Source organism: Falco peregrinus, chromosome 7 (assembly GCF_023634155.1).
Source record: "Falco peregrinus isolate bFalPer1 chromosome 7, bFalPer1.pri, whole genome shotgun sequence".
Taxonomy (NCBI): domain Eukaryota; kingdom Metazoa; phylum Chordata; class Aves; order Falconiformes; family Falconidae; genus Falco; species Falco peregrinus.
Window position 1 is genome coordinate 17,001,154 of NC_073727.1, and position 14,897 is coordinate 17,016,050.

The following is a 14,897-nucleotide window of genomic DNA, read 5'->3' on the forward strand; positions in this document are numbered from 1 at the left end:
TAAGAGCCACATTAACTTTTACTCTCCTGGAAGTGGAATATTTGTTAAAGCATGTTCATTAGTTGAAAATTACCAGCTGAGTAGCTAAAAGGTATTTACAAAGGCCACCAAAAATCCTTTCTGAGAAGGACTGTATGTATGTTTTTATTAGTGCATTGAAATGGCATTGCCAGGCACAGGACGTATGAATAACCTGCTCAGCAGTCCCTTGTCCCATTACTGAGGGTAAAGCTCCACTAACATCGCGTGCCCCTGGAAGGAGAGAGAGAAAGAGAACAGTCACAGAAAAGACTAATTATTACAGACACGCACTCAACTGGAGATGCCCATCTCCCAACTGTCATAAAATAAAAGGGAAGATGAAAATTGAGCTGATTCACTAAGAGGGCTCTGCAGACAGTGGTTTGACAGCTTCGGGACAGCACAGATGTGCTTCAGGCTGGCCAAGGCACCAGAGTCTACCCTGAGTAATGCATCAGGCTGTCCTGAGGGCCAAACTGGGAATCGAGGGTGAAGGCAATGCTAGGACCAGTGCCCTCAGGTGACAGAAGGCGAGCCCTGCCTGCTAGGTCCCCACCAGTCCCTGCAACCTGAACCATGGCTCCCATCCACAGCCTCAAGAATTGTAAGGAAGAGTCTCACCCCCATTTTTCTTGTAAAGACCCTTCTTCCTCAGATCAGAAAAACGATCCTCAGAAACCACAATTTGGGAAGTCTTTGAGAGTCACCAAAGGAAACCCCCAGAACATGGCTGAAATCTCTCTTTGCCTTTTGTACCAAACGGGCTGATGAGGGCTAATTGCCCAGGGATGATTCCGAGGCAGGCTGGAGAGTCTCTGAAGTGGACAAGGCAGGAGGAACTCACTGAACTCAGTCTCAACAAGGAGGCAGCCAGCCAAGCCGGAGGGTATTATGAACCCCCAAGTGCCATGGGATTTTGGAGGTGCCCCCACGGCCGGTGTAACTAGACAGGATTTCATAGTACCAACAGGATCAGAAACATAATTCCTGCCCCTCTGCAGAGGGAACAGGGCCAGACCATACAGCACCATTACCTGCCCTCCTGCAGCACAGGCAGCAACCAGGCCGTATTGTCCTCCCTCCTTCCTCAACCTATGGGCAGCAGTAATTACAAGACGGCAGCCGGTGGCAGCAAAAGGATGTCCCAGTGAGAGGGAGCCACCCCAGTTATTGAACTTCTCCATAGGAGGAACTCCAACCTGCAAGAGCACACAGAGGAGAGGACACACAATCACCTGTCTGGAAGAAGACTGCCTGACCTACTCATGACAACGCCAAACCTACAACAGTCCAGGCTGGCTGTATGAAGTGTTCCTTGGCACGTAAAAGAGCCTGACAACAGGACAAAATTGTGCTAAAGGCTTTACTGCATCACCTGCAGCCAGACAGGTATACTCCACACTGTTAGAAAGCATGTCCAAGGACTGAGCCCCTCCCACTGTTTTTTATTCCCTCCTCTCCAACAATTACCATTACGGTTCTAAATCACCTCCTGCTCAAAATGGGAGCACCATTGTTCCCAAAGAAACTCCTCACATCGGGATTTGCTAACCCAGAATTCAAGAAACATTGCTTCTCCTCACAGAACACAACAGCCCTGCTTTGCAGCACCACCACCATCCTGCTGCAACGAGGAATTAAATTAATCCTAAAGTTAAACTAAAGATAAAAGTGTCCTGACTGTGTCTTACCTTTGACTTTTTGCCCATGTAGTTTTGTGCAAACCAGTCCGAATCCATAGCTTTCAGGTTAGCCAGTATCTGCCCCTGGAAGGGAGAGGAGGGCAACATTAACAAGGATAATGGCAGACCTTGAGGAAAGCCTATGGACAGCGCTAGTAAACAGGAGTTGTCCTGAGGCTAGCTACAGCCACAAAACCAACACAGCCAACTAAAAAAGCATTCGACAGGATCAGCCCTGTCAATTAATGTTAGCTCAACCTTAACTAGAAAAAGACGCTGTCCAAGTAACAAGCCACGTCACCACAGTAACACACAGCCCCAATCCAATTAGTAGATGATGTGCAGAAGTGGTTTCCTTCATACAAGGGTCTTGGGAAAGCAAGGTTTATTTTTTTAAAGTATTATTTTAGAACAATCAGTATTCCTTTGGTGACTTCAAGCAACGTAAGCCACTTAGCATAGATTGTGTCAATGTAAAAATGTAGCATTTAAAATATATACAGTACTTATATTTAGACATAAATGTAGAATTACACCTATCTACATTTAGTGAAGGTCTTGAGACCTTTCACCAACACGAAAGTAGATGTCCACAGAATGACATTTTACAGTTAAAGGCATCCTTAGTGTTCAGAGTACTTACAGCAAAAGCTTCGTGGAATTCAAACACATCAATATCAGCCATGGTTAGACCAGCCTTCTCTAGCACTTTGGAAGTAGCATATGTTGGACTGAAGAAGAGTTAAGAAACAGAATTCTGGCGTGAATACGTTTCCTCATACCATCATCCCCCTTCTCCACAGTGACCCACATTACATTCCTTCTCTCTAGGGTTCATGGTACAGTGCTCTGCCTGTCACACTCCAACTAAAACACAACCCCAGGTAACTACTGCTAGTACCAACAGACCAAGGTGCCCCCCAGCAAATGAGGGTGGGTATTTCCGCCACAGCTGCTCTCCCATGTTAGCCACTTCCCCATCCTGAGTCACACCTAACACACCGGCTCTCACACCTTTCCGAGAAAGCCTGAAGAGATGTAATCTCTCAGGATACACTTCACAAAACACAAACATGTAACAGCAAGTCAAGGCTAGTTGTCACACTAGTACGGCCTGTTAGGGCATGTTCTTGATCATCACCACCTACCCCAGAAGCAGCTGGTCCTTTGGATCTTGGGACACATACACAAAGTCCCTGCACAGGAGAAATGCTGTTAGCAACAGAAAGAGAAGAAAGGGAGAGCAAACTTCAGAAGCCACATAGAGTAGTCCCTTTTTACCTTAGGTAGGCCTTTGGTTTGTATCCCATTGCCAGAGCCTTCTCCTCAGACATGAGCAGAACTGCTGAAGCACCATCCGTCTGAAACAGGCAGACAAAAGCAAGATCACTGCCTGAAGAACAAGCACACCCTGCACACAAAATGAGCCTGACAGCCCTCCAGCAGAGCAACTGGCAAGAAAGGACCCAAATGTAACCGGAGCTTCCAGGACATCCCCCTATGATATGGGACAAAGAACAACTCTGCATGACAGAGCTGATGGATAGATAGATGGATGATCTCCGAATGGTGTTAGCACACACATTACTGAAGCACTTCCTTAGAGTTCAGACCCACAACTCCCCCTGGTTTCAAACAGGACAGAAATCCCTAAAATCCCTGCCTCTCTTGAGAACAAGCTGGTTACCCCAAACACTCACCTGTCTACTTGGCTCCGTCCCAGAACAGGAGTATAATTCTGGGATGACACAAGCCACAGGCTCACCACATTATTGCAAAGATGAACATCACAGCTTTGGCACATGACCACTTATTTGGGGCTAATAGCCTAAGCTCGCCTACAGACCTGTGGCACAGAGCACACCAACAGCATTTCTGCTGTTCCTAACACCAAGGCCGTGCCATTACCAGGCTTTTTTAAGTCCCCAAGAACGCTAAGGATTAAATAGCATCGCTGCTGAAAGAGCTCCAGCAGTAGTTACTTGCTTCCTTTGAAATGCTCATCACAAACTGTGAAAAACCTTTTAAATACACAAGAACCGGTCAGGGCCGCATGCAGGAACATGACCGCCACCTTGAGCCCTCTGTGGGAGACTTCCAGTGGCAATCACCTTCTGTAAGGCTCAGATACACCTCACCTAATTTACACAACTACCTTAAAACTTCAGCATCTAAAAAAGCTTCCTTTAAAAGCGCTAAAGAGAGAAAAAGGAGGATATGCAAAAGAGAGCTCGTCATAGATGTGCTAGAGAAATCTCTCCTTCCTCTCTGTGGATTGCAGGGCAAGCCTTAAAGTGACAAGTTTAGGCTAAAACTACTAACTTCTAGACTTAAAATGTGATCAATCCCATCTGGGACAGAATTTTCACATGTGCCTTTGAATGATCAACCCTTATAAGGCAGCTACAGAAAAATCAACAGGTAACACAGACCAAGACTTCAGGTGTTTAATTATTGATTTTAAAAAGAAACAATCCAGTACCCAAGATAACCAGATGGTAATACAGATCAAAGTTACCCTTGAAAAATCTGAAAGCAGGTGACATTACAAAGGGGACAACTAACTCCCACAGATTGTAACAGCTTGACCTACACACCTATGGGAGGCAGAGGGTAAACCAGACAGTTCTCCCCTTCTGGCTCACAGGGATGGGAACACACATTACCAGGAAGGAGGAGTTGGCAGCTGTGACGGTTCCATAGGGCTTGACAAAAGCTGGCTTCAGCTTGCCCATCTGCTCAAGTGAGGAAGGACGGATCCCATTGTCTTTGGTAACTGTATCTTTGCCTGTTGATGAAAAAAAAAAATATTTAAACTACAAAAGTCAGCAATATACATGAGTTTGCACATCAGCAGTCCAGGGGGGGGAAAAGAAACAATCGGAAAACTGTGCTTTTTATGAGAAGTGGGAAGAGGAAAAAACAGAAAATCCATTCATGGTATCAGCATATTTAACCTGGCTAAAAAAATACCACTTAAAAATTAAAGCTGCATCACTTTCTCTCTGAAGATTGCAAAAATGAAGCACTGCTATCTATTTACTCTAAGAAAAAATTAGTACATGGAAAACTCACTTGATTAAAGAATTTAAATTCAGATTATAAAGCCTAAATGGGAGAACTGGGCCTAAATCAGTATACATTTATGTGCCAAGTTTTGAGGAAGTAAGAGCACTAGGAAGAACCAAATGTATACACCTTCAACTACACCAGCTGCTTAAATAAGCCAGTTAACAAAAATTACCGATTTTAGTATAAAGACTGTATGTAAGCATGAATCTAGGAAACTAAGTACAGAGTAAAAGTGCCCCAGATCGATAGGTATTACACCAAAGCATGTCCACTGGCTGATGGGGGATAAGGGTAGAAATCAGGCCACAGAAAGGACAGCTTAAATTTTCTCCCCAAACTATTTCATATTGGAGCAATGACTGTGAGGCTGGTGAACCGGAGTCTACCAAGATAAACACATTTCAGCTCTTCCTATCCAGTGTCTGATTGATCAGATCAGGATTTTATTAGGCTTTCTATTCATTGTTAGTGATTTGGGCTATAAACATGGGTTCTCTTGTCCGACTGAAAGAGCAGGGGGATTCTTGGTCCAACCGTTCTGATCTTCCTTGCTGTATCACCACTTAGCATGGATACAAGATGGGTATTACAATATTTAGGTAACTAAGTATATGTTTATATATTTAGATGTGTATGTTTAGAAACATGCTCCTATGTCAGTAGTTTTCCGAGGAGAAACAGTCTCTCACGAGTTAAAATCCATATCAGATATACAGAACATTATGAATCTGACCCCAGTACTTCCCCTCCTTTACTAAATAAAGTATTTCTTTATTGCATGAAGTGAATGCTAACAATGAAACATGCATTTTTACCTGGCACTTTGAAGGGTACCACATCAAGTAGCAAGCCTCCATCCTGGGCTTTCTTAGCTAGTGTGTGTGAACGGAGGGCATACTCATCTTGCTCCAAACGGGAAATGGCAAAGGCAGCAGCCAAACGATCAGCGGAGTGCCCCATAGTCTCACTGGTGGAGAACTCTGCCACAGCTGGGAGCTACAAAACAGAAAAATAAAGTCAGCACACATCAACACCCATCCCTGAGCAGTTACATACAGTTCAGAAGTTGGTTAAGCCCTGCACAGTCAGCCAGTGAAACCCTTTTGTTTATTACGCAGGGCAGTTTAATATTAGTTATGCAATTAACACACAGTGACTTGGGCAAACATATTAGAAGAAGCATCACTTTCAAAGACTTTAGAAAAAAAATGCATAAAAATGAGGTCCAGACTGCTGCTTACTGCAGGGGTTCAAGAACTGTACTGCATTTGCACGTGCAGACAAAAGAGCAGCTGCCTTCTGCATTGAACAAGGAACCCCCTCTGAAGGATGAACAGACTTTTTGGGCTAAAGTGAAACAACATATCCTGGGACCTTAAAACTCCCTGTCAAATACTTCCTCAAGAAAAACCAGAGACAGGTGATTTCAGCTTAGTTTTCACTCTTCCAGCAGCACACAGGAAATCCCTGCATGCATTTAAATCTGCAATTTTCATATCTTTGCTGGACTTTGGACCTCACCTCTGCTGTACATACACTGTGCTTCACTGCACTCACACTAAAGGCAGGCAGCAGCAGCGCAGACACACAGTTTTCTTGTGAAGAGTTCGGTGATGGTAAGGAGAGAAGTGCTTTTCCTTCTCATCTCCACCACGTAGTAATTCACCCCCCTCATGCCGCCAGACAAAGAAGAGTGGCTCCCTCTACAGCAGACTCCTGCTTTTAACAAGCAGACTGCAGATTCTCATCAGGGCCCAAACAGGGGAGCTGAACACATTTAGCACCTGGCAGGGTTTGGCCAGGAACAGCAATCATAAGGCACATTTAAGATGCATTAATCAAACAACAATTCTATTCATATAGTAAGGATATTCCTCTCTGATATTAATCATGTTACTTCTATTATCTAGGAAAAAAAATTCTGCTGATCCTTTAGGACCCTTGCATAAGTTTTGTATTTCTGGGGGAAAAAGTTTCTACTTTTGCAGTCTCCAGCAGTTTGTCTAGGAGTTGTAGGACAGGGAGGTTTTGAATTTAGTTAGGTTTACTGAAGACATACAAGACAACAAAGCAGAGAGTCACAACGCTATGAGATCCATTAATCAACTGCAGTTTTAACTTAAAGCACAGGACAAAGATCCAATAAAAGGCAAGCCACAAGCAGCCACCTTACACTTTTTAAATCCTCTCCATTGAGGCTAGAAAAATCACCTAAGACAATTTGTTTTACACCTCCCTAGAAAACAGTTTAGCTAAATATCTAAATGTCTGGAAAAAAATTACCTCAGGAGCGAAGTAGTCAGGGCGAATTTTGGAAATCAGGGAGAGCTTTTGGCCTAACGTCTTGGCTCGGTTAAGAGTCAGCATAGTCTTCCTCATCTTCCTACTGTGACGAATGGGAACATCTGACATTAACTCCACACCCCCAGCTACCACAACATCGCACTGTCCAGCTGCAATCATACCCACGCCTGCAGAACAAGACAAGAGTTTCCCATGAGAGCTGTGGGAAGAACTGACACTTAGCCCGTTAGTGCTTTGGATACTACTACATTTTATTTCCTTCTTCAGCCTCTGGCTTTGGCCAAGTTATACAACACATGTTTAACAGAGACAGCCATTTTCTGAATCATGCTGGTTTTACAACTTTGCTTCTACTTCTCTTTGTCACATGCAGCAGTTGGGAGAAGAACATCCCCAGCAATTTGAGACAGTAGCCGGGTCTCAATTTTTTTTGCTCTGTTTAGGCTAAGTCAAAAACAAACGTAGCCTGAAAGGTAGCAACTTCCTTATCATGATGGAGTCTTTACCTCCCAAGCTGAAGTAGACACTGAGCAGAGACTACTGCTGAAGGCAAAGGGTTATCAAGCTGCTGGCAGGTCTACAGCAGACACTTGATTCATATTATATTTTGTTGGTTCAAAAACTTCCATTCCAGAATTTCTTCAGATGCTTACTTATATTCACTAAGCACTGCAAGTTAGACACGGTATGCAGAGGAGCTGCTAAGCTCCTTCCCAAACCCATAGCTTCTTCCAGCCAACGTACCTGTGGTCATAGCCTGGTTTGAAGAAATGCAAGCCATGGTGACTGTGTGGGCTGGAGTTTTGTCTGAGAAACCTGCTCCCAAGGCAGCCTATAAGCAACAAAGAATGGCTGTTAAAACCAGCACCTTTTTGCTCCACAGGGTCAGAACTACCTTCCGCCCAGCAACACACCTTTCCACACTAAGCTGAAAACAAGTACATCAAGTTTTCATTCAGCCAACTACTCATCCCCTCCCCAGACTCCAGGAACAGGAGGAAACAAGGTTCTCAGTTGCATCATGCAGACAGTCACTGGCCATCCCCGTTAATAAAGTGACAAACTAACTGCACACTTCACAATTTCAAAAGAACTTCCAACTACTTAGCATCATCTTTGCTTCACCTTATTTGCAAAGGCAATATAGGAAGGGAATTATTTAGAGCCCCTCAGTACAAGGCACCGTGACCTGCTTCACACAGTACAGAAAACATTTCCTGCAGTTCAGAACACAGCCTCTCAATCTGATGCAGCTGAGAGCACGGCCTCCTACCACAAGAGAGCTGCCCACAGCAAGACCTTCCCTAGTTGAGATGTGGCCAACTGGTTTAAAGTTCAACAGTTGTTCCCAAGTTAAAATTATACCACAGCCTCATCTGACTGGCAGGTGACCAAAGCGAGTATTCGCATACACAAGGCTAAAACGGCTGATGGAACTGGACAGCCTCATAACCACCTCCTCAGTCGTTCCAGCCCAGGTTACATCATGGTTTTGCCAAGTTGCAGAGAACAAGATCAGAAGCTCCAGATTACAGAAAATCACATGCTGCCTCCGTAACATTACTGCAGTAGACCAGCTTCTTTCTGTGTATAATATGCAAATTGTGTTTTCTAACTGCCCGAAAAAAGGGCAGGTAAGCTACTCCATTTCAAATCATTCAAAAGCTGCATCTGATCAGCCAATAAAATAAATAAATACCACAGTAATCTATGACAGCACACTCTAGTCCTCTCAAGTACTTTGGACAAGCCAGCATTTAAATCAGTTAAGAGCTGAGTGATCACCAATCACTAACAAAAGCTTCCCTCTCAAGGAAGAATCAAGTAGAGGCTTCACTGCATTAAAATACACTTGATCTACAGCAGATTTCAACAGGAGGGAGAGTCCCATACAGTTGACACATACAATACTGCACAACTAGTTCATACTCGCAAATCATGTTTAAACAAACCATAATACTGCAAATTTCTTTTTTTGCGCCAAGTGTTTGTCATCTTCATGCTAGCTGCAGAAATCAGACTCACAGAGGAAATGCTGCAAGTAACCTACCTCTCTGGCAACATTACTCGTTTTCACCTCCTGGATAACTGTGCCATAAACAATGTAATCAACAGCATCCTTTGGGACACTGGTCCGGTTCAGCAACCCCCTGAGGAGAAGAATAAAAAAAAAGAATTTGCACCATGTAAGCAATAACTACATCACAGTCCTCCAACATACTCTTTCTGCCAGCTTGGCTGGAGAACAAGGCAACAATGGAGCCACATCTTCTGCCCCTAGTTAAGAAGAAATCTTGCATGCATATGTACTTAATGAAAAGTGTAATTTGCTATGGACTGCAAATAATCATGGTGATAATAGCAATATAAATTATTACATAATTTCATGAAAGCAACTGCTCTACACTCCCTCCACCCCCAAAATGGCTGTTAGTATCTTCCCCAAATTGGAGTATTCTGACATCAAAAATTTAAAGGAAGAGGGCCTTAAGAGCTAAAGCTGATCACCTTTTGTTTAGGAACATTTAAAAATTCAGTAAAGACACACAGAAAATAAGCAGTGTGTTTTCACCATATGGCATCATTTGCCAAAACAACTTGACAAACATGTCACCACAACAAATCCCACTGCGGGCAGTGATTTAAGGCCACTGGGATACAAATGCAGTTTCATGCACTAAAAAGCACCAAATAACAACAAAACTAAGGGCCCCTCAATCAGTAACTTCTCTTCTGCAGCACATTAAAACCCCCTCTATGTCCGGACACAGCCCTCACACACGACTAACATGCTGCCTGTCAAGCAGATTAGCCTGCCGTGGCTAAACATGGCATTCAGATTTGGCACAACTGCACCAACCTCATGATCTTTCTCTGAGCCTTGAGATCTCCCTCCCCACCAGTAAAGCCTTCTCTCTTTTCAACAGCACTTTGCCCTGCTTCTCAACACAACAAACCCACTCCTAACAACCTACAGCTTTTGTCAAATCACTGCAGAGTGGAAAGGACAGGCAAGATGATAGAATTAGCTTGTTATTCTTGTTGCCACTTAAGTTTTTCCCTGCATTGCCCAGACTGTTTTTCCCATGAATTGTAAGCATGCCTCAACAGCAGCTACGACCTCTGTATTTAGAAAACTACAGTCAGAATTCAAACTAAAGTTTGTCAAGCAGGACAACAAAGCCATCTCTTTCTAATAGCACATTTTAGCACAAGCCTATTGTAAGCCCCACTGCTTAAGCCACCTATGAAGGTGGTGGTGGACCATGAAAAATTAAGGCCCTGGATCATGTCATTCAGAGTCTGAGACAAAGCTAGAGCCTTGACTTTCAAATCTGTTGAAGCTACCATACCAGCGTTGGGACCCCAGCATCTCAACAAGTTTTTTGGGCCCTTCTAGTGTTCAATTTACTTACTGCAGTGCTGCTCTTGCTAAGTCATGTGGCATAAGATCCGCATACCTGAAAGTTAAAGAAGAAAGGCAGAAACTTAGGGGTGTCAGAAACCGATACAGATGTCCACTTCACCACTGTAAGCGCACATCAGTGGCAAAGAACTGGTGACATACCAGAAATGCTCTGCTGCATTTATAATCAAACATTTCATACCCCGGGTTGTGAGGACTATTGGTGTGTAAGCCAGCATGCAATTGCTGTAGTAAAACCACTGGAAAGCAATAGTTACAGAATAAAGAAATCCCCTAGCCATCCTCAGAAAGTTAGGTCTGATTCTAATTCAGCTGTGGATTTGGTGGCATGACAGTCTAGCAAGAAGAGTCTACAGCAGATTCTCTGCATCTGTCCTGCTAGTTTTGTGAAACTTGTTGCTTTATTTGCTGTAAATTTACCAGCAGGTTCCTCTAGACATGCAGCACAAATCCTCGTTCTTCTCAGAATTTACATACATGGTTAACCTTCAGACCACGTTTTTTCATTAGGTAAGCTGGAATAACTAGCAGCCTAACTTCCATACTTCTAGGCATAAGAATAACTACATTAAAAAGAACAAGTAAGCTGATTTTTTTTCACAGAGATTCTATAATTAACCAAGTCAGCATGTATTTTCCTCTTATTTTATACTTACGAGGTGCCAGACTGCAAAAATGGAATACGGACACCATCTACCACAACGATATTCTTCGTGCCACTTTTGGCTAAGGTCTTCTTACTCTTAGGCTGGGCTGCCGAAAAAGAAGTAATGTTAACAAGAATACCAGCAAGCTTAAAGTAAGACCCTGTAAAAACTACTAGAAAACAGGAAAATGTTCTCTTTTGGTGCATAAGTCAAAAGCAGGGTAGGTAGGACACCTGAGCTGTAATCTTGTCTCCCTCTGGCTAATTATGAGATGTGTGAAACATGATTTAACAACTTGGTACATCCCCCATCAGCAGAGGGATTCATCTATAGTTACACTGAAGCAATGGTACAGCTGAGAACAAAGCCACGTAACTCCCAGTCTCTATTACCACTGACAAGAATACTGCAGGAAGACATCCCTCTCAAAATGCTGTACAGCTTTCAATATGAATGAGGCAGACCAAATTCAGAGTGTGAGTAAGATCTCCCACTTGGGGAACAGCAAGGACTTCAATTAGCGACCAACTTACTTTCCACAGTAACTGCCTATATACATGCTCTTACTGCACAGTGAAGGTGAGATAATTCAAGGTAATCAAAACAGTTCAGGAAGTCAACTTTCACTCCCAGAGGAAAGCAGTAGCACAAAGAATGCATATATTTGCTGTGGGTAACTTGTTACTTCTCTTGTATGGTGTCTGAGCATCTCAGGTTCAAGACAAAGCATGTCATGGTAAGAGTATTGTTCAACAGGCCGCTGACACAGCTCTTCTGAAGTAACGATTAACAAAGACTTCAATGAGAATTTCCTAATACCACGAGGCCTGTAAATCTTAGTGAGCATATGGGGCAGCTCCTTTTACAAGCAGGAGGACAGAGACACGTAAAAGCAGATTAAGGCCAGGAAACACTGTGCTCAAGCAAATGCCAGCACTAGGATGAAACTCCAGCACTGTTCTTGGGTTATATAAGGCTTTCTGTGCAGAGCCAAGGAGACGAGGGGGAGCTGCTGTCTAGGCCCATTTCCAAACCCCAGGCAGCTCAAAGCATTAGTCCCCTGAGCCACCCCCCACAATGAATCCCAGAATGCCAGATCACCTGGACTGCTCGCTAAGTGCCATGGCTAAAAATCTGTGTAACTGTGCATGTTCAGCAGCTCCACCAAGACCTGAGCCTCTCACTGGTCTTGTTGGACTTCAGAGCTAATTCCACAAGCTCCTCCTTGTCACGGACAATTCCCTCCCCTCTGGGCAAGTAAGCTGGTTATGCCCAGGCAGTTCATAAACCCCGAGTTCAGCTTCTCTGTTTAGGTTCTAGAAATAGCTATCTGTCAGGTGACAATGGAGCGTCAGCTCTGGACTGGGCAGAGCTGCTGAGAGCCAGGGGCATTCAGAGGTTGAAGGGACTCTGCCGCAAACAGCAGTTTGCCTGTAGTTTTACTTGTTTGCAGTTTTTGAGCACTCAAACTAAAGCAGTCTGTGCCGCTTGTCTGAGATTTAAGCGGAATGAGACTCTGGAAAAGGGTGGCAGCTTCAAAAATAGTCTTCTCTAGCACAGACCCACTGCTTTTCCTGTTTTTTTTCACTCTACCTGCAGCTTGTAACGGTGAAGAGCAGCTCAGTGATCGAGCAACTGAAAAACAAGAAAGAAAAAAATAGCTTATGTCAAACAAGAAATGTTAAAAACATTTCTAGTTTCTGTAAGAACTATTAAAAAAATAAGATAACTATTAAAAAAAGTAAGACAACTGCACTAGAGCATCTGTGAGCTCTTTATTAGTTTACTTTGTTCACAAAAACAACACAGGTCACATTACCTGTTAACATGAGATTCCTCCCACACCTGATGTGGGAAGGGACAAATACAGCAACAACAGAATTAGCTAGTTAAAAAAAGAAGTCATGTTTTTATAAGATGACAATGGAACAGAGATTCAGATACAAGCAACCATTCCAAACCCAAGACTTAAAAACAGAATTTTATGACCTACCAATTCAAGCTTTTAATAAACTTAAAAGATACTTACAGACCCTGGCAGCCCATGCTGAGGAAGCAGGGAGGTTTCTGATGGCATGGGTCAGCATGGAACTCATTTTGATATCTAGAAAATGGAGAAAGACTGATCCTAGTCCAATCTAGCCTATGCAGAGCAATTTCAGGTTAAGCGATCTGCCTGCTTCATACATGGCCAAAAAAGCGTAGAAAGAAAAGACAGTCCAAGGGCAGCAGTGCAGAGAATACTTCCTACTACATTTTTTGAACAGCATCTAACACACAAGGAGTCTGGCTTACAACTGTGGCCTGCAAATGTTCATGTAAATAAATACTCATCTCTCCAGTGACCCAGCACTGTACTGACAGCAGCCAGTGCCGCTTTCAGTCCCCCTCCCAGTAACTGTTCCACCACTTCCTTCCCCACTGGAAAATTGTCCCAGTGCCCAGCCAATCTCACTACCAGCGTGACTTTCCTGATGCATTCTCCTTGGCACAATTTCATGCTGCTACCTCTTATTTTAACCATTGATGGTAACCTCAGTAACTCCCTGTTGAATAGCCCCACAAGAAGCAGAATAAGTTGGTATCCACTACCCCAAAAAACTTCCTCTGTAGCCTTCATGAAGCTAATTCCAGCACAGGGTTTCCCTACAAACAAATCCTCAACTACAGTTTTTACTGCCCAGGGCAAAAAAAACCCCATATCTCACGGCTCGTTCTTTTGCTGCTTCACAGTAACATCCACTGCACTCTGTCACTCTTCTGGCATTGAAGCAGCGCTCTTCCTCCAAAATACACACACTTCCCCTCAAGGGTTGCAGAAGCACCTGCAGCCCCAAGCCCAGCACACCCAGGTATTGCAGGTCTCTACAGTTTCTCAAAACTCAGTGTAAGCTGCCAGCCACCCCCTTCCACTCTGACACCTCACACCCTACAGCTCCGGACCTGCAACATGCCACGCAGCACTCCTCATTCCCCAGCCTGCTCTAGCTATGTTGGCATCCCAAAACCCAGACCTAGGCCCCTCACATCAGTAAAGGTCCAAAAATCAAACCTCCTCCCACGCATACTTCTCTGGATCACCTCCCTACAACAGTGCTCGCCCTCCACCCGTGCTGAGCTCCCTCCCTACACTTCTTTCCCCAATTTTCCCTGCGCAACTGACAAAACTCCTCCTCTCCAGGTCCCCAAGCCGGACCCACGCCCTGCACACCGCACAGCTGCTCTCCTCACAACGCACCCACCGGCCTCGCCCCCCACCACACACGCTATCCCCCATGTTTTTTGTAAGTCAGCCGCTCCCCTGGCACCCCAACGAGACAGCACGCGAACTGAACCGGCCAAAGCTCCTTCCAGAGCCTGCAGGATCTGCCCCGCTTCCACAGCAGCCCCTACTGCCCTTCCCCTCTCCACACAAAACACCCCCGACCCTCGCACACGTTTCGCACACACACGCTGCACATCCACCCCGTGCGCTCACAGAGAACACAAGCTACACCCCCACGCACTACACATCCGCTTCTCTCCCTGCCCAACAGCCGCTCCTCACCCCACGCACAGACCAGAGCCACTACCCACCCACTCCTCGGCATGCACACACCTCACAGCCACCTTCACCCTTTGCCCGCCTCCCCTGCACCCCCAACCGACCGCCCCGACGGCCCCCTCACCCCCCGCAGACCCCGCCACCCACGCACCTCCGCCGGCACAGCAGCACCGCCCCGCACTACCGCCACCGCCTCCTCC

The 14,897-nt window shown here is 44.8% G+C and overlaps 1 protein-coding gene across 1 annotated transcript; it reads right to left on the minus strand.

Moving 5' to 3' along the window:
- Nucleotides 1-117: 117 nt before the first annotated feature.
- HADHB (hydroxyacyl-CoA dehydrogenase trifunctional multienzyme complex subunit beta) lies at nt 118-14,873 on the minus strand. The gene is made up of 16 exons (XM_055809857.1): nt 14,849-14,873; nt 13,183-13,257; nt 12,747-12,788; nt 11,163-11,259; nt 10,496-10,540; nt 9,130-9,229; nt 7,824-7,911; nt 7,059-7,246; nt 5,591-5,771; nt 4,370-4,491; nt 2,985-3,064; nt 2,852-2,899; nt 2,347-2,434; nt 1,713-1,787; nt 1,056-1,220; nt 118-252 (listed from the first exon to the last, which is right to left on the minus strand). Exons 2-16 carry the CDS (start codon nt 13,247-13,249, stop codon nt 217-219), a joined length of 1,422 nt encoding a protein of 473 aa, XP_055665832.1. The 5' UTR covers nt 13,250-13,257; nt 14,849-14,873; the 3' UTR covers nt 118-216.
- Between the last annotated feature and the right edge of the window lie 24 nt (nt 14,874-14,897).